The sequence below is a fragment of the Lissotriton vulgaris genome, chromosome 4_1 (assembly GCF_964263255.1).
Source record: "Lissotriton vulgaris chromosome 4_1, aLisVul1.2, whole genome shotgun sequence".
In the NCBI taxonomy this organism is placed as follows: domain Eukaryota; kingdom Metazoa; phylum Chordata; class Amphibia; order Caudata; family Salamandridae; genus Lissotriton; species Lissotriton vulgaris.
The window spans coordinates 1,893,356,880-1,893,383,820 of record NC_141691.1 but is presented as its reverse complement, the minus strand read 5'-3'; the positions used below and the strand labels follow the sequence as shown (position 1 = coordinate 1,893,383,820).

The 26,941-nt window shown below is 46.2% G+C and overlaps 1 protein-coding gene across 1 annotated transcript in view; it reads left to right on the top strand.

The window, feature by feature from the left end:
• Positions 1 to 26,941, top strand: part of ADCY8 (adenylate cyclase 8) — a 1,172,958-nt gene that overhangs the window by 789,041 nt on the left and 356,976 nt on the right. Inside the window, exon 7 of the mRNA XM_086966223.1 lies at positions 15,930 to 16,200. Within this exon, the coding sequence (XP_086822349.1) occupies positions 15,930 to 16,200 (271 nt within the window). The remainder of the gene's footprint in view (positions 1 to 15,929; positions 16,201 to 26,941) is intronic.

Genomic DNA, 26,941 nt, shown 5'->3' with positions numbered 1-26,941 from the left:
CAGTATACCCTTGTTTACAAACGGGTCAGAATTAAGAGATTAGCTGCAATTACCTCTGCTACCATTACATTTTGGTAGGTTAAATCTGCAGAAATTTTACAGGGGAAATAGTAGAGTTTTTACCATACCATGTGGATTTTGGTGCGTTAATCACCAAAATCTGTATGCAGTTCCTCACAAACTCGTGATAGGTTTTATTTATTGCATATGATAAAAACTGGTATTTATATTATGCAATAAATAACACCTAAACGCATCTTCAGGGCCTTAGTAGCAAATGTGTGGGGGCTGGGGGGAAGTGCCTGGAAAAAGAGCACATTTACTTTGAAATGGAAGGCATTTAGGGAGGATTAAGGAGGGTGGTTTAGGGAGGGGTTTTTGGGGGGTTAGGGAGGTGCAGTCAGGGAGGTGCACCCACACACAAAAGAGTAAGTCCATTTGCTATTCACAGACCACACACGTCCAGCCGAACAGGGACCCAAAACAGAAGTAAATTACACTGAAGTTAGTGCAGCATTGCTGGTACTGCAGCACTATCCTGTAGAAAATAACCGAGGTAAGGACATAAAATATTCCCGGAGGAAATAATATGAAATTAAATTATTAAATATCCAAATAAATTTAATTTAATCCCTCATTACGATGGCTGTTAGACAAGCGTTCGACCGCTACCGTATCGGGATGCAGACCACCCAACATGTAGTCGGTGGCTCCATCCACGTTATTGCAATCCGACCGCCATGGAGATTGTCGGGAACATGCCTTTTTCAATACCAGCTTGTGCAGTGGCCCGGATAAGAGTAAATTAATTTTATATATTTATTTGAAATGTAAAATAATGTAAACGAAAGTTACAGCAGTATTAACTTAATTTTGAAATCAATTTGTGATACAATTAAATATATAACCCTAAATTAAATTTATTTTTCTGAAGCTAAAATAATAAAAAACATTTTCTTCTAAAGTACATAAATTCGTTTTTATTATGATTATTAAACTGATATCAAGAATAAATTAAAAGTAATTTAATTATATTTTAATAAAATAGTCACTACATTATCTTTTAAATGAAAAAAAGGCATTAAAATATTTTATATGTAAATGAAAAATGCATCCCATTTTAAATTAACTGTCCTTCAACTCTATTTTATTGAGGTTTTACCCATTATCATTGCGCATTACCTTTTAAAACCCTACAACAGCTCCTACACTCCCTCCACACCTTCCTCCTTCAAACTTTAGGGCCGGATTAGGATCTTGGCGATCTTCCCTACATCCCGCTGTGGCAGTCCCAAGTACTCCCTAAAGTCAACGGTCTCTCGCCTTCTGTATTTAGATGTCACCACTACCAAGAAGCAGTGTTTATGATGGATGGGGACAGTCGCGGGACGTGGTCAGAAATGTAAAAATATTTTTTCATATCTGTCGATGTAGGAGTGTTATTTTAACTAAATAAGTGTCAAATGCACACTAATGCATGCTGTGACAAAATACATTGTATGAGTACTTTTCCATTTGCGGAGTCAGGACCATATGTGCTCAGTTCAGTCAAGGGGAGAAAACTGCAGAACGGATTTAGCTTGATTTCCACGCCAACGTGGTTGCTTTGTTCAGGGCCAAGTTGCTGCTGTGAAGAGGTGGAAGAACTCCTAAGGGGGCGTCGGAGCGCGGACTACCGACGTGGTGGTATGTTCTTTAGTGCTGCACTGTATCCTGCAGCAGAGGCCACCTTTTAGCCCCCTTGGGAGTTGCGGGTAGGAATCCACCTGGCAACCACCAACCAAAAGCCTCAGTGAGGTGGAGATGCGTCCCCGTGCCCTGATGAAATTGCCAAGATGTATTTGAACACTGAAACATGTCGGCCGTTGAAGGTAAATATGGTCTAAACTTGGCGTCTTTTAATTAAGTGTGGAGACTACTGAAATAAAGTATGTGTAGAACAGTTGTTTACAACTCCCTTTTAATCAAGGGGATCGATTCACTTTTGTTTACACTATGGGGCTAAAGATATATGATAAATGACATCAGCATCTACATGTCATTATTATTTTTTCACCACTTCAAACAAGCCAAAGATTAGGTTGCACATTTTTCTTTTCTGTCAAAAAAGTTGCCAATGATGACAGAATGAGCAAGCTGGTGAGTACCAACCAGTAGCTTTCTTAGGTGGGTGTAAGAGTAGTTGTTGATGTTTTCTTTTTTTAACATCTTTTTATTGGTTACACAACTTATGATGCCATCACAAAATACAGTACAACCCACATTCATAAAATGTTCCAGTTTCACACCATATCTGAGTTCTCTAGTGTTCATGTCCAACTCCCTTGTAATCGCCACTAAGCATTTCCCCGGTTTAATCATTGTTTCATATCAACTGTCATTTGACAAAGGATCTCCCAGTGGCGGCGTGCAAATGTTTCCCCTAAATTTGTTCCACTCTCCCCACACCCGCTCCCATTTTTAGGACACCCCCTATGTAAATAAACTGCTTTTTCGGCCACCATTGCCCAATCCATGTACGTGAACCATTCTGCATAGGTTGGTGTTGTTTGTGCTTGTTGTTTGTGCTCCCCAGTATTTCGCTATATTGCTATCATCATGCCCAGGGTGGACCTGTCTTGGGTCTTGAGATTGAGATCTGTGGCTTCCCATATATTTAAGAGACACCGCTTGGGCTCTGACGGAACCGGAGCTCCGCCCATCTGCGCTATTGTAGTCATGACTGTCTCCCAGTAAACTTGGATCCTTGGGCATTCCTATATTGTATGATAGAAGGTACCAAAATCTCCACAGTTACGCAGACAGCTGGGTATCTGCTCTGCCTATTCTGGCTAGTACTACCCTGGACAAATGTGTTCTATGGAGCGCCTTAAGCTGTACCAATCGTAGTCTGGACAAGACTGCTACTTCTCGTGGTGATTCAAGCGCCTCCTGCCAATCAGTGTCGTCTTATTCTCCAAGTTCAACCTGTCATTCATTTTTCACGGAGAGTGTGTGTGGGGTCAGGCTGGTTGTTATTTCTTTTTTTTGTTCGGTTAATGATATGGCTTGTTAGTCCATACGATCTGTTAACAGCCTATCCTCCAGTAGGGTTGTATGTGATGAATTTTCCCTTGTTCCAGAGGTCACCTACATTTGATATTCCTATCAAATCCAACTGTCGGAAACCTTTATATCTGCTCAGTATTCCCAGCTTTCCAGTCTCCCATAGTGGAGTAAGTTGAATAATAGTACCTTCCCAGCCCAATTTCTTAAGAATTGTATACCAGACATGGACCGTATGTGCAGTGGGTCCGTTAAGGTCTGCCTTGTGAGCTTTGTTATAAAGGGCCCTCATGACCCCTCCGAGGACGTGCCTATCCATGTGAAATGTGGGTTCTGTCTGGGGGACGTGCAGCCGTTGATTAAGTACGATAAGTTGGGCGGCCCAGTAGTATGCTTGTATATTCGGGAGTGCTATGCCTTCATCATGCCAGCCTCTAATCAGCTTATTTATGGCTATTCAAGCAGGTTTACCATACCCAAGGAGGCTGAATACTTTTTGTATCCCTGTCATAACTATTTCAGAAGATGTTTCTGCAAAAAACTGAGTGGGGGTATAGCCTGTGTTTTATGTACCGTATCAGATTCAGCAAGTGGTTTTCTTGTAAGCATAGAACGTTGAGTATCACTTCCACCCACCTCCCTCCAAATCTTATTCTGCTTGACCTGTGAATTCAAGCTCTGTAAATTCCATGGCAGCAACTTTACCACTACTGTAGACTAATTTTGGCATGTATCATTACCCTATACCCTTCCAAAAAACACACAACCAAAACATACCCCTATTTCCCTCCCTCCTCCACAATTCCAAGTAAAAAAACTTTAGAGGTGGGATTAGAAACATCCCGACATGGTGGTGAGACGTGTCCTAGTCTGCTTTTCTTCACACTCTGGCCCCTGTCATCTTTTCAGCAAAGACGCCCCTCTTTCTAAGGTATTTCTCAGCCCAGGGTTGCCAGAAACAATGCAACATTGTAACAAAGTCATCTGATGAGATCAGTCATGGTATGCGAGACCTAGTTATTTCCCAGAAACTTTCAACGTTCTCATTACCAATGAGTCCATATATTATTAGAAGGTGAACTTAACGTATACCCTGCAACAACAAGTATGTATTCCATTGCAGATGTCCCTGGAGCATTCATCTCCATATCCAGCGCCTTGAGGCATGTGCTTTTTTTCATTTTTCTTTGGGTGTTCCCTTTTGCTGATCCTTGTAGCCCTCCAGTTTGAGGGAAGTTTGAGATAAATCCCTTGCCGGTCCTAGAATTTATTGAGCTTCCTCCACCATATGAATCCAGGTGGTTCCATGAGTCCATCATAAACCAAAGGTCAAAGGGGAATGTCCATTGGTAATGTATTTGCTGTCAGCATAGTTCCACAGTAGTTGACAGGAGCATTCTTCATTTTTTTAATGTGGGCTGTGATAAGTCTTGAAAAAGATGTAAATTTTGATCATGACATTTTAGCTCACCAGTCTTCCTCACCTCTGTCAGTATTTTATCCTTTGATTGCCAGGTGGCTAATTTAACAATGATGTCCCTCGGGCAATTACCGGCTGTCTCTGTTACTGCACCCACTCAGGTGAGCCCAAATGATGGGGATCTCGATTGTTTGCCCCTCTTTAAGAAGCAAGTTCTGATAGTAGGCCACAATATCAGATATCTCTTCATTTTCTTGAACATTCCTTATCCGGATAGTGTCTCTTCGTGATATCTCCTCAAGCTCTATAATTTGCTCTTCCATTTTCATTTGAGCATCCTGTGATATCTTTAGCTCTTGTCTCATCGCCATAATATCATCTTTTCTTCTGGCTGCTTGTTCCCCCATCACCTCTAACTCTCAGACAAAACCATCTGATTTCAGTGCTTGCATGTAGGGGGTCACCTTATTCGCTGTTTTGTCATGGAGCTCACCCAGGCATATCTGAAGATTCTCTTTAGTTATTAGGTGAGTGCCATCCCTCCAGTCCCCTGGGTTCAATAGCTTCAGAATCCTGCAAGCTCTGAGCCAGCAGCTCTACATTCTGTGGAAACGGGGCTCCACTAATCAAGGTCTTCACTCACCTCCTATTGTGAGACAGTGAGTCAAACTTCAGTGTGGACTGGGGCTTTTCCAGTCCAACACAAGCTAACACATCGCCAAGTCCCCTACAGGCAGGGGTTGGAAAGTTTTAAGAGGCCAAAACTTTAACAGCTGACTCTGGCGGATGGAAACCGTCCTCACCACCTCTCCAGTATGTCTAATGACTGCCCAAGCCCAATAATGAATGCCTAACCATTAGCAATTCAAGAGCACTATGAAGCTGAAGAAGCACTCAACCCTGATGAGCACCCCCAATAACAGGCCGCAAAGCATGTTGACCACATCCCTGCGAGCACTGTCATGAGGCCTGTCACATTGACCATTTATGGGCGGAGAGGATGGATCGGCACTTAGGGCAACCTGGAGAAAATATTGCATAAAATGTACGTGAGCACAATGCTCTACCCTTAAGCTACTGAATTGTCCTCTTGCTCCTAGAAAAAAATGTGCATGTTCAGTAACCTATGTTTCCTATAGATTTTTGAGCATAATCTGGGAGAGATTTGTGAACCACCAAAAAGGTATGGATGGGAGTAAGTCGTGTTATTTGCTGTTCCATACTTATGTGAAAATATAGCAGAATTTCAAAAGATTAAGTGGAACTTACACGCGGAGCATAAACTGTCATTTAGCGCTATTTTATTAGCGCAAAGTGCACCCTTGCACCTAAAATGAACCCAAAGATGCATTTTGCACAAAGAAAATACTGCTAAATTGATCAGGACCTGAACAGGAACTGCCAGCACTCTCCCAAGCTTGCTAATCTCATTGTTCATGTGCCTCTGAACCAGGATTTTTATATATATATATATATATATATAGGTATAATGTCAGAATGAAATACACATACTGAAATGTTAACAATGTAGAGTACACATGACAAGTGATAAAGTACAGAGGTTATGGCGAAGTAGGTTCTTCAAGTGAGGGGATAATGGGCGGGACACAGGTATTGCCTCAATATGCATTCCATTTGCTCCATATAGAGGACCATTTTTGGGGGCACCCACATGCCACATACATGTTTATTTCTCTGGCCATACACCAGTCCATATCAGCTTTCCAGGCTTCAACGTTAGGCGATACCCCTGCACCCCACAACTGAGTTATATTTCTTTTTGCCACCATTAGGCCCAGCGTAACCCATGTTTTGTCTTTGCTGTTCAAGTCTGTAGGTTCCCAGACATTCAAAAGGCACCTTTTGGCTTCAGCTCTAATGTTATGCTCAAGGACCTCTCTGATACAATTATGAATTCCCAACCAATAATTCTGGACATACCCATATTCCCATAGTATATGCATAAACGTGCCTGCTAGGCGACAATTCCTTCTACACATTCCCACGTCGATTCTACCCATACTTATGAGCCGGGACTCCGAAACATAGATTCTGTGGAGGATTTTAAGCTGAACCAGGCAAAGTCTGGAGGAGATCACAACCTCTCGTGGGGAAGCCACTGCCTCCTGCCATTCCTCATCATCGAGCACCAGTCTATCTCCCTCCCAGAGCTCCCTGACAATTTTAAGGTGGTCCAGGGTATTATTAATCAACTTTTTATAGGTCAGAGATATTACTTTTGTTGGCAACGGCGTGGATTCTGGGGGTGAGGCACCCTTCGGTAGACATGAAATGAGTGTATGGCGCGCCTGCAGATATCGGAAATATTCTGTGATTGTTAGCTCAAACTCCTGTTGCAGAAAAGCAAATGTTACCACCTCACCCTTTTTCCATAGGTCTTCAATCTTTGAGATTGCAATCAGATCCCACTTGTCAAATCCCTTTGAGGTCCTTAGCGTGCCCAATTGTTCCGTATCCCACAAAGGAGTAGCCAGCGTGAGTTTCTGGTCCCACCTCAGGCTTCTGTGTGCATCATGCCATACCTGTACTGAGTGCTTCGTTGAACCTGTTAGGGAAAACCTTTGGGCCTGGAATATAGGGCTGTATTGTAATTACCACCCGGCAGTAGCCATTTATACATTCTGTAAACCGGGTCCTACCAGAGCGGTATGCGCAGTGATTAATAACCTCTATGTGGGCCACCCAATAATATTTTTTAACATCAGGAAGACCAATACCCCCATTGTACAAACCCAAAACTAGTTTCTGCAAGGGTATGCAGGGTCTACCATCCCAAAGCAGTTCCCTTTGGAGGCCCTCTATCTCCTTGAAGTAGCTTGCTGGGACCAAATCCGGGAAGTTCTGCAACGCATACAGAAAACATGGCAGGGACATCATTTTGAGCAGCGCTGCTCTAGAGCGGGAGCGTCTTCCAGTTCGCAACGTCTTGCTTCAGCTTCTGCGGGGGGATGGGGGGGCGCAGAATATTCTCGTAGCGGGTTTTGGGGCCTGCTGTGAGAAAAATTTCCAGGTATCAGAAGCTCACCTTTGCCACCTGAATAGGACATCCCCTGGGCAGGGGATCTCCACTGAGGAAATACATTAAGGATTTGCTCCAGTTAATTGTGTACCCCGAATATTTCCCAAGTTTGTAAATATATTGAGCACTCTATGGAGTGACGCCGTAGGGGAGGCAAGATACAGGAGGATATAGTCACCATATAAAGAGATGCGGTCCTCGCATGCATCAGTTCACTTCAGCCCCTGGATGACTGGGTCTCTGCGGATCCATGCCGCCAGGGGCTCCAGGGAGAGGGCGAAGAGCAAGGGCAACAGTGGACAGCCCTGACGAGTCCCACGGTCCAGCGCAAACACCTCCAACTTGTTATTGTTGACTACTACTTGTGCTAAGGGTTCTGTGTAAAGGAGCCGCATCCACTCGATAAAGCTGGGCTCAAAACCCATGTTCGCCAAAATTGCAAACAGGAATGTCCACTCGATTGTATCAATTGCAATCTTACCCTCCAACGAGACAACTACTGCAGCTTCTTGGATCATGTCCACTCTTGCCTGCACCCCCTGCAATCTCCTCAGGTTTAATGCAGTGTTTCGAAGAGGCATAAAGCCCGACTGGTCATGGTGCACCAAGTTACTTATTACTTGGGCTAAGCGACTCGCAAGCAACTTAGCTAAAACCTTTGGCACTGCATTTAATAGGGAATTTGGCCTATATGATGAACACGGAGATCTTGGTCTGCTCTCTTAGTAACCAATGTTGCTACTCTTTGGTTGAGGGGAAGCAATCCCAAATCTCTGCTCTCCTCATACATGGCCTGCAGGTGCGGGGCTGTTTTATCTGGCTTTAACTTGTACAGCTTGATAGGTACACCATTAGGGCCCAAAGCTTTGCCCGACTGGAGATTTCTAATCGCCTGTGCAATTTTATTGTTCGTAAAGTCGCTATCTAGTGCATTTTTCTCCTCTGTTGACAGGGTAGGAAGCCATATATCCAAAAACAAAGCCTGTGAGTCTGCCTCCGAAAGGAAGGAACTTGATCAATATATAGATCTATAATGCTCAGCAAACTCATTGGCAATTGCCTGCGGATACGTTTGCATCAGGATTTTTATGCCAAATTTCGAACGGGTATAGTCACATCACTTTTGGTAGTTTTGCGTCGAAAGAGTAACAGAAAATTCCCAAATCATTCCAATTACTTTGGCATAATTCGAATTTTGCTCAGGCCTACAAATATGAGTAAATATAGCAATAATATAGAAGTGCATCTAGGAATCATAGATTCAGGGCCTTATTACAACTTTGGCAGTCCTACAACAGATGGTGCAATGTGCCATCTGCAGTAGGAACGTCAAAGCCATAGTGCTGCCGCCCACCACTTTTGGACTTCAGTCCTGGTCTGGCGGGCAGTCCTGTGGCGATCTGACAGTGGAGGTCTGTTAGGTTCATCGAAGAGCCTAACAGGCAGGCTGCTGCTGTCAGAGCACCGACTGCCCCTTCCTGCACGGTGTGGCATACATGCCACACCGCCCAGAAAATGAGACTGCAAATCCAGGGGGCACATCATATGCTGCTGTGCATGCAGCCCCAGGCCCAGAGGTGGAAGGGGGACCAGAGCCCCCCATAGTTGCCTCTCTGCTACCCTTTTCATTGCAGGCTCACAGCCATTAAAATGGGGGGTGGAGAGGCAATTCGAAATATGAACGGCGGTGCCGCTTCGGAACCTGTACCATATTTCACCTATGTTTGATGTGCAACCGCCACAGGACTCTATATCCCTGGCAGTTGCAGCAGCTGCCACACCTGTACTGCAAAGAAAACAGAACAAAGTGGCTGGACAGGGAAGTTTAACACAAACAAATTCCAATCACGTAGTCAAAATATACCACGTGACCACCGGGTAAGAATCCCAAGTGAATTTATTTTTCTTTTCAATTTAAATTCGAATTCAAGGGCACAGGCAAAAACAAGACAACTGTTATTACAGTGAATTCATAATGACACTATCTACAACTATACAAAATTTACAAATGTACAACACTTACAAGGATACATCAAGCAATACAAGTGAACAGGACACACCAAAACGATACAAAATTCAATAAACAACATCAATTGCCGGGCCTGCAGTGTGGCAGTGGTCGGACCACCACCACGAGTCGAATGGACCGTAGTACTCATAATAGGGACCTTAATCTTTTCTTCTGAATCAAACCCAATATATTCTAAAATTTCATAGTAGAAACCAGTCCCTAACTGCATATAATACATTGGTTCAGCTTGGGAAATAGTCCATTAGCATCTATGAACACGTTTTTCTATGTCATAAAAATATTTAGAAATGAGACTTTTAAATGAGTTTCATTGCCAAATGCTTTTATCATATTTCCTGTATAGAAAAGAGACTATATGCTTCTCGTTGGTTGCTATAGATAACATGTAACTTGTGTAGTGATTTCTTGTTCTTATATAGCTGAAGTCATTAATCATCCTAATTCATACAAAAGTGTTTATTTAACAATGCAACTTACACAAGACACCAAATTAACCTCTCCCAATGCCTAGCTGTTTGGGTAGACATTTTGATCAATAGCAACAGGAGAAGTACAGAGAGGTCACTTCCACATTCCAACTGATTAAAGGACCTAATCTTCCTAACCATGCATCACTGTCTGCCATTAGACTATCAGTGCCTACCGCCATGCGCCTTATGCGTCACTGAATCATTTACATACAAATGAGTCATGCCAATATTTATTTCTACATTATTAAGCTTTTAAATTGTTTGATGGTACATATACTGCCGAGCCACAGAGTGTGCCATGTGTTATTGGGAAAAAATTCCAATCGAAATATAAATACACCAATTAATTGCAATTGTACTGCTTTACTTGGATACAGACATCTCAAAAAAGACATGCAGGTGCACTTTTTGTCTCAATACATTGGATAGTCTGCATTGAGTGACAGGGAGTAGTGATAGGTGGGCAAGGACTTGATTGATGATTCTGGAGTGAAAATATTGACAGTGACATTGTAGAGGCATGAAGTTTATCAAACTGCAGGTAAATGGCATAGATGAATGGTTATATTCCCAAATTAGGCCCTTGTAGCTCAGCAGCTTATTTCTTACATTGTCCTCACAAATAACATTCCCTGAAACTAAACTTGTTTACACATCTACCTTCGCACAACATTATCACAACGTCCTGCAAATCATGGACAAGGTCTTGTTTCACACTATGTACAAATGTCATCTCTATCTTTATCCACGGGGCGGCAGGGCTATCTACATATCCATAACAATTAGCACCATGGTAGAACTATATCTACTATTTACGGTACTGGTACTTGTGATCGCGGTTATCAGCTTCTGTCTATTAATCATTGTAGCACACGTATTTTTTGGAAGAATAAAGTTGGTTCAATTAATTTATTGAACATTTCCCACTGTATACACTCTGTATACTTCTCTGAGAATAAATGAGCATGAGTGACTGAGCAAAAGGTTCTGCACTGGTTCCACGATCCCTGAGGGGTCAGGGTTGCCATGTTCGGTGGTTGCCAGAATCCATTCGCTTCCTGGTAGTTTAGGAGGGCTTACAGTGGCACTGTGGGCTAGATGGTCTATTGGCCAACATATCCTGTTGGAGTGTCTGCAATCAGTTTTGGCACCATGACCCTAGTTTATGTTGTCCAAACAATGTGCAGATCCTATGGATTAGTAGGAACTACATGACAGTATGAGGACCATCAATCCACTGAAAATCAGATCCAATTCAGAAATCCAACCAACCAGGTTTGGTCAGAGTTTACTCCTTAGAAAACCTTGTGTTTTCCCTCAGACAATGAACACAAGAATTGCAGAAGTGGGTGATGGGACTGTCCTTGTTGTTTTCTGTCAGTAGCAACCATTCTCTACAGTGAAAATGTCACTCATACAAAACTAAAGATGCTCATGATCAGGTAGGGGTGACCTTAAGGATTACCTAATAATCAGGAAATATTCTCTGATTGCAAACATCCCAGTCTTCGTGATCATTACAAGGTAATAATTACGAGATATATGCATAAAATCTTCACAAATATTTCCATTCATTAAGTGCAATAAAAATAAAATATATAAATAATCCTCATTTGATGCGGGACACTGGTCAAGATTTAGAAGGTGAGACCCATATGCAGTTATTTGGGTGTAGCTTGCTCACTCAAAATGCTATAAGGTTGCCGCCAACTGTGTACTGTGCAGAGAGGATGGAATGGGATTATCTAAAGAAAGAGGAGACCAATCCATGGGTGTTCCTAACGAGCACCATAATTCCTATGGTTGGTTCTTCAGGATCTGGGTCATCACAAACTGTGCCAAATGCATTGATTGATTTATAGTTTTATAGAGTATGACAACTACCAAGAAGTGTATCCTGGTGCTACGATAATGCCACCAAAAACCAGTGATCATATTGAGGTATGGTCTAGGTGATTATTAAACTCTTCCAAGCACATAATAAATTAGTAATGGGTCGTAGTGCCTGGAGAACAGTCTTGGAAGTAATTGCAGAGAGGCACAGCAGTGAGTAATATCTTGTGATCAAACAATTCTCCAGGAAGAATAATCTATGGAAGTGATTTTTCCCATTAGAGGGAGAAGGCAGTAAATAGCTTTATGACAAAACACAAGGGGCCTCATTTATGAAAAGTGACGCATCGCTGCGAGAAAACAGCGATGCGTCACTTTTCATTGCGACCTCCTTGCGACCCCAATGATGCGTCATACTTACAATATGACGCATCATTGCGCAAGGAATTACAGATACGTCAATATTTCTGACGTATCTGTAAGCGCAAAAGTGACGCATTGCTGGAGTGTGTCACAAAAGTGACGCAACTCCAGCAATGCGTCCTTTCACATGGGGAAAGCCCAATGTGAAAGGGCTTGCGTCAGTCTTACGCCTGCTGTGAGGCAGGTGCAAGATTTTGACGCAACAGCATCCTAAAAGTGACGCAGTGAAATCTCATAGATTTCACTGCGTCACTATTATGAGGCTTTTTGTGGGGGAACGCCCCCTCTGCATACATTATACCTGACGCAGGTATAATGTGGCACAGGGGTTTAAAAAGTGACGCATCTACCTAGATGCGTCACTTTTTAAATATGGCGCAACAAGGCGCATTTTTTACGCCGCTGGTGCGTCACAAAAGTGACGCACCGGCGGCGCAAAACTGACGCAAGGCCTCATAAATAAGGGCCCAGGCTTTGAAAATATACCTCTTCTTGATAGGAAGTAAAGGAATTGAGGTGAAAGGAGAATGGATCGTACCCACAATATTCTGAGTAAGCTGATTATTAGTGGTAAGATAGGTAAGAAGTAAAATACACATAGAGTTACAATAGCCCAGATTCATAATGCCTGGAGCCCTGATTTCCTGTGTATATCTGGAAGGAGATGCAAAAATATATGAAAGCTACGTAGGTTGAGAAAGCGGTTGTTGGAGAGCTTGACTATCAAAAGAAAGTGTGCTGTCAAAGATAATAACAATGTTTCAGGCAATTGAAGATGGAGGTGGTCCACGTTTTCCATGTCACCCTTTCAGGGAACAACAGGAAGAATTCCCAAGGACAACCATTTTGTTCTTATCAGTTTTGAGTCACATTGTGTTATTAATCATCCAAAAGATAACTGATTGAAACCAGCCTTTGAAATTGCTGCAAAATTGATTGTTCATACAGTCTAGAGGTACTATCAGTCAAGTGTCATCTGCGCAGGAGTAAAAGTTTACTCAAAAGTAACTTATTATAGTGGTTCCCTTCTAAATATTAAAACAAGTGGGATTCTATGCAGAGTCCTAGGGAACACCACAAGCATTTCTAATGCAGAAAAAACAGTTTCTGAGGAGGCGGGCTGGCAAAACTCTGTTAGAAAAGAGATGATGCAGCTTAAAGCCTGATCTCTGAAACCAATATCCATAAGCGATTGTATGAGTATAGGTTGAGCTATGGTATTAAAAGCTGCTGACAGATCTAACGGTACCAGTGCAAGAGATCCACATCTATCTATAATCCAATCACAAATGATGCATGGAAATTCAGGACAAAGATAAAGAACTGCAGAGATGACATAGTAGCTTGGATGGTCTGGGACTTTTATTCGCATTCGAACACTTTGGTGGGTATAGTCACAAATGTATATGGAATGGTGGGATTACTGACACTAGCTGGAAAACTGATTGGAATATGGTTAGAGTGAGGTGAGATGCAACCAGAGGTTCTATGTGCCAGGCCATAAATGATGTGGGCATGAATGTCCAATGAGCTTTTCTCCTATTGACCATGTTATAAAAGCACCAAACCAACATGTGAGGATTACTAAAATGATATATTTGTGTCAGGTATTTTGTACCATTTAATCATGTCTGCATTCACCTTCTAGGAGTACTACACCACATCAGTGGCGGCTCGCTGTGGGAGTGCTGCGGGCGGGGGAGGGGCATGGTGGAGGGGTAGTGGAGTCCGACATATGATGGACAGGAGTAAGGGAAGTAATTAATTAAATAAATAAAACAATTTACCTTACGCACGCTGCATCGCCAACTCCGTGATGCAGCGCACAAAAGGTACATTGTTTTATTTATTTATTTACTTACCTTACAGCTGTCCGTCGTGAGTCGGATTCCACTACCCCTCCCCCACCCTGCCCCTCCCCAGCCCTACATCACTGCCCCACAGCACTGCCCACGGCGAGCTGCCACTGCACCACATCCTGCCTTTTCTGAACCTTCACTCCACCATAGCGAATGCACTAGAGAAATCCAGAATTGGTATTGGGAACAGCCTATACTTAGCAGCAGCAAAATACATCTTTAATGGGCTCCACCTACTGCAAAATACTGCAATACGACTAGCAGATGATTAGAAGTGGGGTGACATCCCAACAATTCTTACATCAATTGAATTGATAAGTCTCGCACAAGATATGTAAATGAAGCTCTCCCCCAGTGGATGCAAAGCCATGTTCACTTAAACCCTTGATTTGATTGCTGCCAAATCTACCTGCCATCAATTGATCTACCATCTCAGGTCAGTAAACTATGCGCTGCGCTAAATTCCATTGTATCACAAAGTGTATACTAAAGCGAGGGCTTTACCTGTCATCACAGCTTGTCTGCAGAACTTTTCGCTCATTCCCTGCACACTCAATCTACTTTTCTAAAATTCACAAAAATGCTCAAAATTTTATTGTAATGTTTTTCAGTATTTCCTTGAGGTGTTGATATCTCTCTTTCAGCACAAAGAAGCGTTTGCATTAGTGTGCTTTGTCAAGCAGAAATTAACATAACATAATGTAATGAAATGACACATATTACTTTATGGGTAAATACACATCCAAACTAATCTGCTTTCATTCAGTAATGTGGCAGACATCGGTAGCATCCACATTTGTCACTAGAAGGAAATGCTAATATATCCCGGGGAGCTGAACATATATAGAGTATAATATGACACTGGGTTTTCTATAGCTTATGATATCTGTAGTGTGGGATGTCACTTTAGATGCTGAGGTTCTAAATAAGATATGCGGTTCAGGGTGGGCCCACCACAGCTTGCTTGCTTTCTGTGTCACCACAGCTTGCTTGCTTTCTGTGTGTTGGAAAGCAATTCAAGGTGGTGCTATGATGAGTGAAGATGAATTCCCAGAATGGTATCCTCCTTCAATCCAATCTGCATCCACCCCTTTCTAACCATAAAACACCTCACAGTTTTAGAGCAGAGTGAGGCTCTTGCTGTATGGGGCAGCAGCCTGACTTTTCCTAAAATCAGGTAAATAACTAGAGCATGCTTTGTTGCTGGTCCCAGCCTATACAGCAGGATTCTCCTGGAGGGCGGAATCCACGCCAGAAATTGAGCATTTCCCCATTTAGTTGAATGTAGTTATCTTAAAAATCTGGCATAGATCGGGCCCTCTAGGGCTGTCTTTGGAGAACCCTGCTATAGATCAATGTTTCCAAATCAGTTTGCAACCATGTGGTCCTCACTACATTTAAGAAAGGTCCTAACAAGAAATACGTTCAATCTACAGTGTACAACTAAGGCATAAGGCTTCTCTAACGTTCTGCACAGAATTAGTTGGCTAATGTTACACAAACTAAGCTGCAAAACAACTGAACCTTGACATGGTAGCAAAACCTGTAAACATGTGAAGAGTATTTGCAGGAACTGACATAAGTGATGTTAACAGAGGAATAAACCTCCTCCCCATTAAACTCCATGGGTGTTTGGTCCCAACAGACCCCTCAGCTATCTCTTATGGTTGGCTGTCAGAGTTTGACAGATTTATTTACCACACCATTGACTGGGGCTCAGAAGTAGATTCTCAATAGTGTCTCCATTGCTCTATGTTCCCAATGGCAGAAGCATAACACCCCGCCATCTTTGCCTTGCTTCCAACAGGAGGATCCACATCTCGAAGGCCACACTCGACTGCCTTAACGGGGATTACGATGTAGAGGAGGGACACGGCAAGGAGCGCAATGAATTCCTACGGAAGCACAACATCGAGACCTACTTGATAAAGCAGCCAGATGAATGTCTACTGACGCTGCCAGAAGACATTGTGAAGGAGTCCATCAGTGCTGCGGAAAGGAGGAACAGCGGGGCGACCTTCACGGAGGGATCCTGGAGCCCAGAGCTTCCATTCGACAACATTGTGGGCAAGCAGAATGTAAGTGGATTTTCTTAATGTCAATAGCTATGAACGCATGGTTGGGTTCGGCTCTTTATCATTTACTGAAACATGTACAGAGAGTGCAAGTGATTAAACAGCCCCCCGCAGGCAAGATTTAACCTTTTTAGCCGTTCTGGGAAATTGTCATTTTTTACCAGTGATATCAAAATGCCACAGAGGGCTGAAAATATATTTTAGGAAAGCCTTAAACAGTGTTTACAGAAAAATACTGTAGTCTTTCCGGGAAGCAGCCCTTTAAAGCAGGTCATCAGATACCAAGAATTGCTATCGCTGTCTGGTACCCCCGCAATCCCAGGGTCAAGATGCTAGAAGCTTTGTATAACGCTGGATATGCAAATTTACAGCATTTACATTTGCATGAGTCGAAGGCCGGCCGTATTCAATAACAAAACACTCCAGAAAGCATTCTTTTTTCCTCTACCCCTCCCGCAGTGCGAATCTTCATGGCGAATCTAAATTAGCATTGTCCATTTCACAATAATGTCCATCGCAAGCTTGGAAACAGTAGCTTAAGTAGGAAGTAATTCCCCGCAGACTGCCCGGCATCCTTCTCCAATCCCAACTCTATTTCCAATTTGCAATTTTAAAGGTTTACCTGCCTCAAAAAGGACATGACCTCATTTTTTACGGGCGACGTAAAAGCTACAAGCGGCAAAAAAATGCTCTAAAGCCACCACACTTTCTTGTGGACTTGAAAGATTCTCGAGTCGCGATGAGACAAGGTCAGCTTGTGTTGTCTCCTGTGTGTACTTGAAAGATGTGCAGTGACGCGCTCTGTCCTTTGCTGCACGCATCTAGTCCCCAGTTGTCTGGCTTGTCCATTGAACATGGCCGTCTGCGTCTGCTCAGCTCCCGCCTGTGTCGCTGTCGCTTGCATTTATTAACAATGTGCTTTGAAGTGATAAAGTCTCTCCATCGACCGGTCCAGAGCCACAGTCGTTTCCGGAAGGTAAATGTGTGCATGGCATGATCAGTGCTTGTTCGACCAGCTGTGTTCCTACGTTTGTGCAAGTGCGTAGTACTTGTGTGCATAAGACCTCTAGCATGAAGGGAGGTCACGCTCGAAGTGTTCCTTGAATTATGTCGGCTTGTCTTTATTTCAATTACATTTGGAAGGAGGTGGTACACTTGGTGCCTACATTAGTTTATATTCCAAAGGCCATTCACTTACAAGCCTTTTTAGTAAATTGCGTGCTCTGGGAGAGCCCATTAGCCTGGTTTTGTAAGGCCTGCATTGTGTCACACATCACAAAGGAATGCTGCAGTCAATGTCATTTCTCACGAGGACCCGACACGGATCTCATTAAGACAGGTGGCGCAGGCCACCGAGCAGGGAAATTGTGATATTGCTTTATTGTCAGAATCTCTGTTAGATTCAACCTTCTCGCACCCATTAAAAAAAAGATCAAAATAGAGCCTCATTGTGTGCCGTTGTCGACCCTGCACCTCCCCTGAAGGGGGGAGGCTTCCAGCCCACTCGAAGCACACATTCCAGGATAATGTGCTGCACTTGGGAGAGGATTGCGCTTGATTGAAAGACAGCAAATGTAATAACTGCCGCTTATTCTGCATGACGGAGACCCACGAGGATCAGATCCATGCCAGACTTTTCAGGACATTCGCATGCTTTGCGTTCACATACTAGGAAACTGAGGGGCTTATTCACAAGCGCCTTGCGCCACTTTTGCGTCACTTTTTAACATGGGGAAAGTGACGTACGGTTAGCGCAAGGGGCTTGTAAATACGCCCCTGAATGTGAATGAACTAAAAGGCCACTGTAATGCTGAAAATAAGTCATGGAGGCGGATCTTCTGGACAGACACGCAACTCTCCGGATGCAAAACATGAACTGCAGTAATCAAACAATGGAGAATCAGACCTACCGCATAACATAAAATATTACACATAGACTCAGGGAGGGGTGTCCATTTGTGCTCCCCGAGAGGAAGAGCCACGTCATATTTTCAGGACAATCACTGACCCTAAATAAGTTGCACTTGGATTCAGTATTCCAGTTTAAAAATGGTGCCATGTCACCTTGGAAATTAGGGGCAGATTTATGTTACCTGGGGCATCTCGAGGGATGCGCCAGTTAAGGTGCGCCACAGTGCGCCACACCTACGCCACCCATGGTGCCAAAACGGCACAGATGCGTGACGCATCTGTGCCGGAAATGTGGCGCATTGCTGGAGTTGCGACGCAGCTCCAGCAAGGCTCGGGGGTGCCCCATCTACACAATGCTGCATCAAGACCTACTCCTGCTTCAAGCAGGCGCAGGGTTTTGAGGCAGCATTGGTCAGAAAGTGACTGAGTGAAATCTCATAGATTTCACTCAGCCACTTTCAGGAGGCGTTCCTGCGCAGGAATGCCCCCCCCCCTCCCTGCGCAGGAACGCCTCCTTATGGCTCAGGGCTTTACAACGTAACGCATCTTCTAGATGCGTCACGTTGTAAATAGGGCGCATTGTTTGCCCCGCAGTTGCGTCAAATAAAGTGACGCAATTGCGGCGCAAGGGCATCATAAATCTGCCCCTAGGTATGGCTTCTGTGAACCTTCATTGACTCACATTGATCTTCATTATAAAACAGCAATAATTCAGTTCCTTTCACTGATTCTCATGTAACTCATTGATTTGTTATGTAAATGTCAGGTCAGCAGCCAGGCACCACAACACTTCACTAGGAAGATGAGATACAGCCAGGGCCACTGGAATCATGCAATTGTGAGGATGCGGCGATTTTGGCATTGTAGTCCTGCCACATTTGCCACATAATTCATCATCTGTCACATAATCGGCAGATTTAAACAAAAACATTGTTTAGGACCAAATGGTTAAAAAGTTAGTGGAACGCCCTTTGCAAAGGCTGACTGATCACCTTTCTGTAACGTATTGCTATATTTAGGTGTTAAACTGGTACTAATAAGTAACAACTAACACCCAGACAGTGTTAACAAGCTTAAAAATGACTAAATAATAAAATAATACTATTACAAAATATGCCACATAATTTGTTTTTTATGGTCACATAATTTACCCTGCTGCATAATTTGACCCTCCCCTGCCGCATAATTCCAGTGGTCCTAGATACAGTGCAGTAGACTCTTCCTGCATCTTGAGCGGGGAGGTCTGGGGTTCTGATGGATGGCACACACATCGTGTTCTAATATATCATCAATTCAGAGAGCTGTATATACAATTATTGCATACAATTTCTACAAGCATTTGCAATGCACTAGGACTCGCAATTACGCGAGGCCTATTGCATTGGAAACGGGAGTGTGGACGGGTGAGAAGGCACGAACGAGAGTGCAGGGGGCCGAGCAGTCACGGTCATGAGGAGGGAATAATAAACCTAAAACCAATTGGAAGGCAGCAATCTGAAAGAAACACGTTAGTGTTAGATTCCTTACCTTAGAATATCCCCAGGCGTCAGTCTGGATCCGGAAACTTTTGCGTAGCAGTACCCCTGCGCGTCGGTAGGCGTCGTCTGCAGGCGTCCCCTGCGGCTCCGCGTCCGTCGTCGGCGTCGTGCGCCGTGATGACGTCGCTGGAGTACATAGACGCCGCCTCCGCGCGCTGACGTCAGTTCTTCTTTTTTCCGCGCCAGTGGACGCAGATCTGAAGAGCAGTACTCCGGTCTTTGACCAAGTTTTTCGATTGTTTTTTCTCTATTGTGCCTGATAGGATGCCTGGGTTTAAGAATTGCGATGACTGTGAGCGCACGATGTCGGTCACAGACCATCACCGCCTCTGCCTCCGGTGTCTGGGCCCCGACCACGACGGGGACTCCTGCGTCGACTGCCGGGCCCTTAGCAACAAGGCTAGGCGGGAGCGGTCCCGCAAGCTACTGGAGCTCCGGGTGTCAGCCCCACGTCGGGACCGGGAGCGGTCCCGGTCCGGCCGGAGGTCGAGAGAGCGTTCGAGGGAGCGGTCGCGGAGCCGCGCCGGGCGCTCCGGAAGTCGACACCACTCGTCAGGCTCGTCAGGTAGGAAGCACAAGAAGTCGGGGCGTCGTCATCGTACCCCCGACTCCCCCCGACGCTCGCGCGATGCGGCCGGGGGCTCGGGTGACCCCAACCCCGCGGCTCCGCGAGAGTCGCCGGCGCGGCCTGCCTCATACCCTCCGGTCCCTGGGCATGGCGCGACGCCTGAGGAGATCGAGGCGTTCCTCATGGCCATGAGGGCGCTCGCTTCTCCGACGGGGCCTACGGTGCCTTCGGGCCCAGTGCTGCCGTCTGGGGGCCCTGGCGGTTCGGGTGTCCCTGCCTCGGCGCCGTCGGGTGCTCCGGCCCCGGCGCCGCCGACGGCTCCGACCCCGGCGCCGCAAGGGCCTTCGGGATCGGCGCCGGCTGGTCTTCCGGCCTCCCCGGCGCCGTTGCCATCGGGGTTACCCCGACGCCGCCCCCGCGCGGCGCCGGTTCTCCACTGCCGGTTCCGGCCGGCGGTGGGGTTCCGGCGCCGGCTTCGGGCGGCGCCGTCCCCTTACCTTCTCCGACGCCGGACGCGGCGCCGGACGGGCGTCGCTCGACGCCGGTCCCGGCGCCGATGGGGCCCATGAACCCCGAGGAGCCGGTCTTCATCATTGACTCCGAATACGGAGAGGATGAGGAGTACGGTGAAGGTTGGGAGGGGTCCGAGGACCCTCTGGCTCGCGAGTGCCAGTATGACCCGGACTGGACAGGTGACTTGGGGGATGCCAGTGGTTTGGACGACTCTCCTAACCCTGGTTTGATCTCTCCTCCTTCCGTGGCATCGGTGGAGGGAGCTGCCTATTCTGTGGTGCTGATGAGGGCTGCCAAGGCCTTAAACCTTGAGCTCCCCGTCGCGGCCGTGAGGCCTAACATCCTCACCGAGGTCTTCAAACCGCAGTCATGCCCACTGGAGCCACTGCTGCCGTTTAATGAAGCCTTGTCTGACGTTCTGTTGGGCACGTGGTCCAGGCCCGCTTCAGGTGCGCCTGTTGATCGGAACGTGGCCAGGCGCCACCGTCCTTGTCCGGACGACCCCAAGTACCTGTCTACCCACCCCACTCCCGAGAGTCTGGTGATCCAGGCCTCGACCTCCCAGTCCGCATTCCCGTCGGCCCCGCCCGACCGGGAATCCAAGAGGTATGACCAGTTTGGCAAAAAGGTCTTCTCGTCCATTAGTTTGGGCCTGCGGTCTTGCAACACCGCCTGCCTCTTGGGCCGCTACACCCACTCTGTGTGGGATACGGTCGCGGAGCTGCTGCCAGAATGCCCCATGGAGGTGCGGGCAAAACTCGGTCAGGCTGTGGCTGAGGGCCGAGATGCGGCGAAATATTCAATTCGGTGTGGTCTTGATACGACCGACTCGCTGGGCAGAGCTATGTCTACGACGGTGGCGATTCGTCGCCACGCCTGGCTGAGATCCGCCAATTTTTCGGCTGATGTCCAGAATACACTGATGGACATGCCGTTTGATGGCTGTCACCTGTTCGGTGACAAAGCGGACCACGCGCTGGAACGCTTCAAGGACTCCAGGGTCACGGCCAAGTCCTTGGGTCTCTCGACCCAGCGTCAGCAACCGGGTTCGTTTCGCCCCTTTCGTGGCCAAGGAAGGGGCGCCCCCACACGTGCTGCCAGCCACGCGCCGCAACAATCCTTTCAACGCGGTGGCGGCCGTGGAAACCGCCGTGGTGGCGGTCGGGGACAACGGCGGGGTCAGACCACACCCTCCCCCGCAGCATCTACCCCAAAATCCTCCTAGTCCGTGCTTTCGGCCCCATGTGACGCCAGTGGGTGGCAGGGTTCGCCATCACCACGCTCACTGGCGCACAATCACTTCGGACAGGTGGGTGCTGCAAATTGTCCGAAGGGGCTACTCCCTCCCCTTCGAGACCTCTCCTCCAGCCATGCCACCGCAGAACCACCGTGTGTCGGGGGACCACTTGACACTTCTGCAGGAGGAAGTTACGGCCCTCTTGGCCAAGGGGGCCATCGAGCGCGTTCCTGGGCCAGAAGTAGGGCGTGGTTGTTATTCCCACTACTTTCTGGTGCCCAAGAAGGACAAGGGGGGCCTACATCCTATCTTGGATCTAAGGAACGTCAACGGCTTCCTCCGGAAGGAGAAGTTCAAGATGTTGACGTTAGCTCAGGTCTTGGCTGCTCTAGACCCGCAAGACTGGATGGTAGCGTTGGACTTGCAGGACGCCTATTTTCACATCCCCGTCCTGCCGGCCCACCGGCGTTACCTGCGGTTCACGGTAGGCCAGGAGCACTTTCAGTTTATCGTGCTCCCCTTCGGCCTTACCAGCGCCCCACGGGTGTTCACAAAGGTGATGGCGGTGGTCGCAGCCCATCTGCGCAGGTTAGGGGTTTCAGTCTTCCCCTACCTAGACGACTGGTTGTTGAAGGCGGGCTCGCCCCAGACAGTCGTCCACCACCTTCAGATGACGGCAGACCTCTTGCACGACCTGGGGTTCTCCATCAACGTGCCGAAATCACACCTGTGTCCCTCTCAAAAGCTCCTTTTCATCGGAGCGGTTCTGGACTCGGCGCAGTTTCGGGTTTATCCTCCGGAACGGCGGGTTCGGGATATTCAGGCTTTGATTCCCATCTTTCAGCCGCTATCCCGAGTCTCGGTCAGGTTGACGCTGCGGCTGCTGGGACTGATGGCTTCCTGCATCCTTCTGGTGCATCACGCCAGGTGGCGGATGCGGGCTCTGCAGTGGGACCTGAAGTTTCAGTGGGCCCAGCATCAGGGCAACTTGTCCGACCACGTCTTCATCTCGGAGGGCACTGCGAGACAACTGCAGTGGTGGCTTACGGACCGCGATTGGGTCAGGGGCAAGTCCCTCTCCCTTCCCCAACCGGAGCACGTTGTCGTGACGGACGCGTCCCTCCAGGGCTGGGGTGGCCACTTGGGAGAGGCAGAGATCAGAGGCATCTGGTCTCCGGCGGAGTCCCGGCTCCATATCAATCTGTTGGAGCTGCGGGCGATTCGTCTGGCACTGAAGGCATTCCTCCCCTTTGTCAACGGGAGTGTAGTGCAGGTGTTCACCGACAACACCACCGCCATGTGGTACTGCAACAAACAGGGCGGAGTGGGGTCGTGGACCCTTTGCCAGGAGGCTCTGCGCCTCTGGCAATGGCTGGAACGTCAGGGCGTGACTCTGACGGTTCAACACCTGGCAGGTTCTCTGAACGCCAGGGCGGACGAACTCAGCCGTCGGTGCTCGATGGATCACGAATGGCGTCTGAACTCGGACGTGGCGCAAGGCATCTTTCGGCGATGGGGAGAGCCTTGGTTAGATCTATTCGCCACAGAAGAGAACGCGCAATGTCATCAGTTCTGCGCGTTGGAGTTTCCAAGACGGCACTCGCACGGCGACGCCTTTCGGCGCGAGTGGAGTTGCGGTCTGTTATACGCCTTTCCGCCTATACCACTTCTGCCCAGAGTGCTGAAGAAGATCAGGCGCGACCGGGCCCAAGTTATCCTTGTGGCTCCGGACTGGGCTCGAAGGTACTGGTATCCCGAGCTACTCAGCATGTCAGTCGGTCCCCCGATCCGCCTGCCTCTTCAGGAGGACCTTCTGTCGCAGCAGCAGGAGACGGTCCTCCACCCGAACCTGTCCAGTCTCCACCTCCATGCTTGGAGATTGAGCGGCGGCAGTTGAGGCCATTTGACTTGCCTCCTGAAGTCTGTGATGTTATTCTGGCAGCCAGGCGTCCCTCCACTAAGTCGGTATACGCCTGTCGGTGGAACAGATTTGTGGCATGGTGCACAGCAAAGGCTGTGGATCCTCTCTCTGCCCCTCTTTCGGAGGTCCTTCTGTTTCTTCTTTCTCTTGCCCAGCAGGGCTCTGCTCTGGGCACTATCAAGGGCTACCTTTCTGCCCTTTCAGCCTTTTTGAGGCTTCCTGATCAGCCTTCTTTGTTCAAATCCCCGATTGTAACTCGGTTCTTAAAAGGCATCACTCACATGTTTCCACCTGTTCCGTTTGTGATGCCTCAGTGGGATTTGAACCTGGTTCTGACCTTCCTGATGTGTGCTCCCTTTGAGCCCCTTCATTCTTGTCCTCTCCGTCTCCTGACTTTAAAGACGGCTTTCCTGGTTGCCATCACCTCTGCCAGGAGAGTGAGTGAGCTCCAGGCTCTTTCTGTCCAACCTCCTTTCCTGTCCATTCATCCTGACAAGGTGGTTCTGAGGACTAGACCTTCTTTCCTGCCCAAGGTTGTTTCGGCCTTTCACATCGGGCAGTCCATCACCCTCCCTTCCTTCTTCCCGCCTCCGCATCCTTCAAAGGATGAAGAGCGGCTCCACCGTCTGGACCCAAAACGTGCGCTTTCATTCTACATGGATCGCACACGCCAGTTCCGGGTGGATGACCAACTGTTTGTTGGCTACGTGGGTGCGAAGAAGGGTCGGGCGGTTTGTAAGCGAACCATCTCTCGATGGGTCGTCCTCTGCATCAAAGCGTGCTACTCTTTGGCTCGGAAGGAGCCTCCTGTTGGGCTGAGGGCCCATTCCACTCGGGCCACGGCGGCTTCTACTGCCCTGGGCCGGGGAGTCCCCTTGCAGGACATTTGCCAAGCGGCTACGTGGGCCTCGCTGCACACCTTTGCGAGGCACTACTGCCTGGACAGTCAAGTCCGGAGGGATGGCTTCTTTGGCCGTTCTGTCCTCCAGGACTTTCTGGTGTAGTTTTGTATTGGTTCGCAGACCCACCACCGGGGTTGGTATTGCTGGGGTATGTATTCTAAGGTAAGGAATCTAACACTAACGTGTTTCTTTCAGATGAACAAGTTACTTACCTTCGGTAACGATATATCTGTAAGAAACATTAGTTAGTGTTAGATTCCTTACCGAACCCACCCATCCTCCCCGTTCTGCGAACTGATACCTAGGGTTAAGGTCATCCCTTTCAGGGCCCTAGTTTGTACATGGCACCAGTGTTGGTTCTCTCATGGCTCTGCGTCTCCTGGCGCGGAAAAGCTGTGTGCAAAGAACTGACGTCAGCGCGCGGAGGCGGCGTCTATGTACTCCAGCGACGTCATCACGGCGCACGACGCCGACGACGGACGCGGAGCCGCAGGGGACGCCTGCAGACGACGCCTACCGACGCGCAGGGGTACTGCTACGCAAAAGTTTCCGGATCCAGACTGACGCCTGGGGATATTCTAAGGTAAGGAATCTAACACTAACTAATGTTTCTTACAGATATATCGTTACCGAAGGTAAGTAACTTGTTCTTACGGACCAATGCCAATGAAAAAGATGGGCAGAGAGTGGGCTAAGCTTCCACGGGGATCTATGACAGAATTTCAACAGACAGAATTTCGACCTACACAAATATCGGCGTAATTATATCGATAGCAAAAATATCGACGCCCTATGTACAACATGTTAAGTACCAAAATATCGAAAAAATAATATCGATGTTAAAAATATCGTTGTTAAATATATCGATTTTTTTTAAATTTAAAATAACATAAAAAAACTGTAAATAATACTTATTAATTACTTAAACATATTTAAATATATGTAATAATGGTTAAAAAAAATAATAATACATATTTAATAAAAAAATAAAATGATAAATCATATATAATATATAATTACTTAACAATAATTACTATTCCCACTCCAGTGGGTGCAACAGTAGGGAAAACTGACCCTGAACCCTAAAAATACCCCTTTACCCAAAAACCTAAAACTGACCCTGAACCCTAAAAATACCCCTTTACCCATAAACTGAAAACTGACCCTGAACCCTAAAAATACCCCTTTACCAAAGAACTGAAAACTGACCCTGAACCCTAAAAATACCCCTTTACCAAAGAACTGAAAACTGACCCTGAACCCAAAAAATACCCCTTTACCCAAAAACTGAAAACTGACCCTGAACCCTAAAAATACCCCTTTACCCAAAAACTGAAAACTGACCCTGAACCCTAAAAATACCCCTTTACCCAAAAACTGAAAACTGACCCTGAACCCTAAAAATACCCCTTTACCCAAAAACTGAAAACTGACCCTGAACCCTAAAAATACCCCTTTACCCAAAAACTGAAAACTGACCCTGAACCCGAAAAATACCCCTTTACCCAAAAACTGAAAACTGACCCTGAACTCTAAAAATACCCCTTTACCCAAAAACTGAAAACTGACCCTGAACCCTAAAAATACCCCTTTACCCAAAAACTGAAAACTGACCCTGAACCCTAAAAATACCCCTTTACCCAAAATTAATTAATATTACAATTAAATTACTTCCCACCCTATTCCCCTATAAACCCACAACCCGCTCCAGTAGTAAAACATATAATTTAGTTAAAAATATACATAAATTATCAATTAATTATTGTATTAATCAATTAAAATAAATCATTGCTAATTAATATTTCATGGCAAAAGAAATTAATCATTAAAAAAAATTTTTTCATTACAAATAAATTACTTCCCACCCTATTCCCTTATAAACCCACAACCCGCTCCAGTAGTAAAACATATAATTTAGTTAAAAATATACATAAATTATCAATTAATTAATCAATTAATCAATTAAAATAATTCATTGCCAATTAATATTTAATTGCAAAATAAATTAATCATTGAAAAATAATTATTTAATTACAAATAAATTACTTCCCACCCTATTCCCCTATAAACCCACAACCCGCTCTGGTAGTAAAACATATTATTTACTTTTATATATTTTTAAATTATAAAAACATATTAAACACATATTATAAC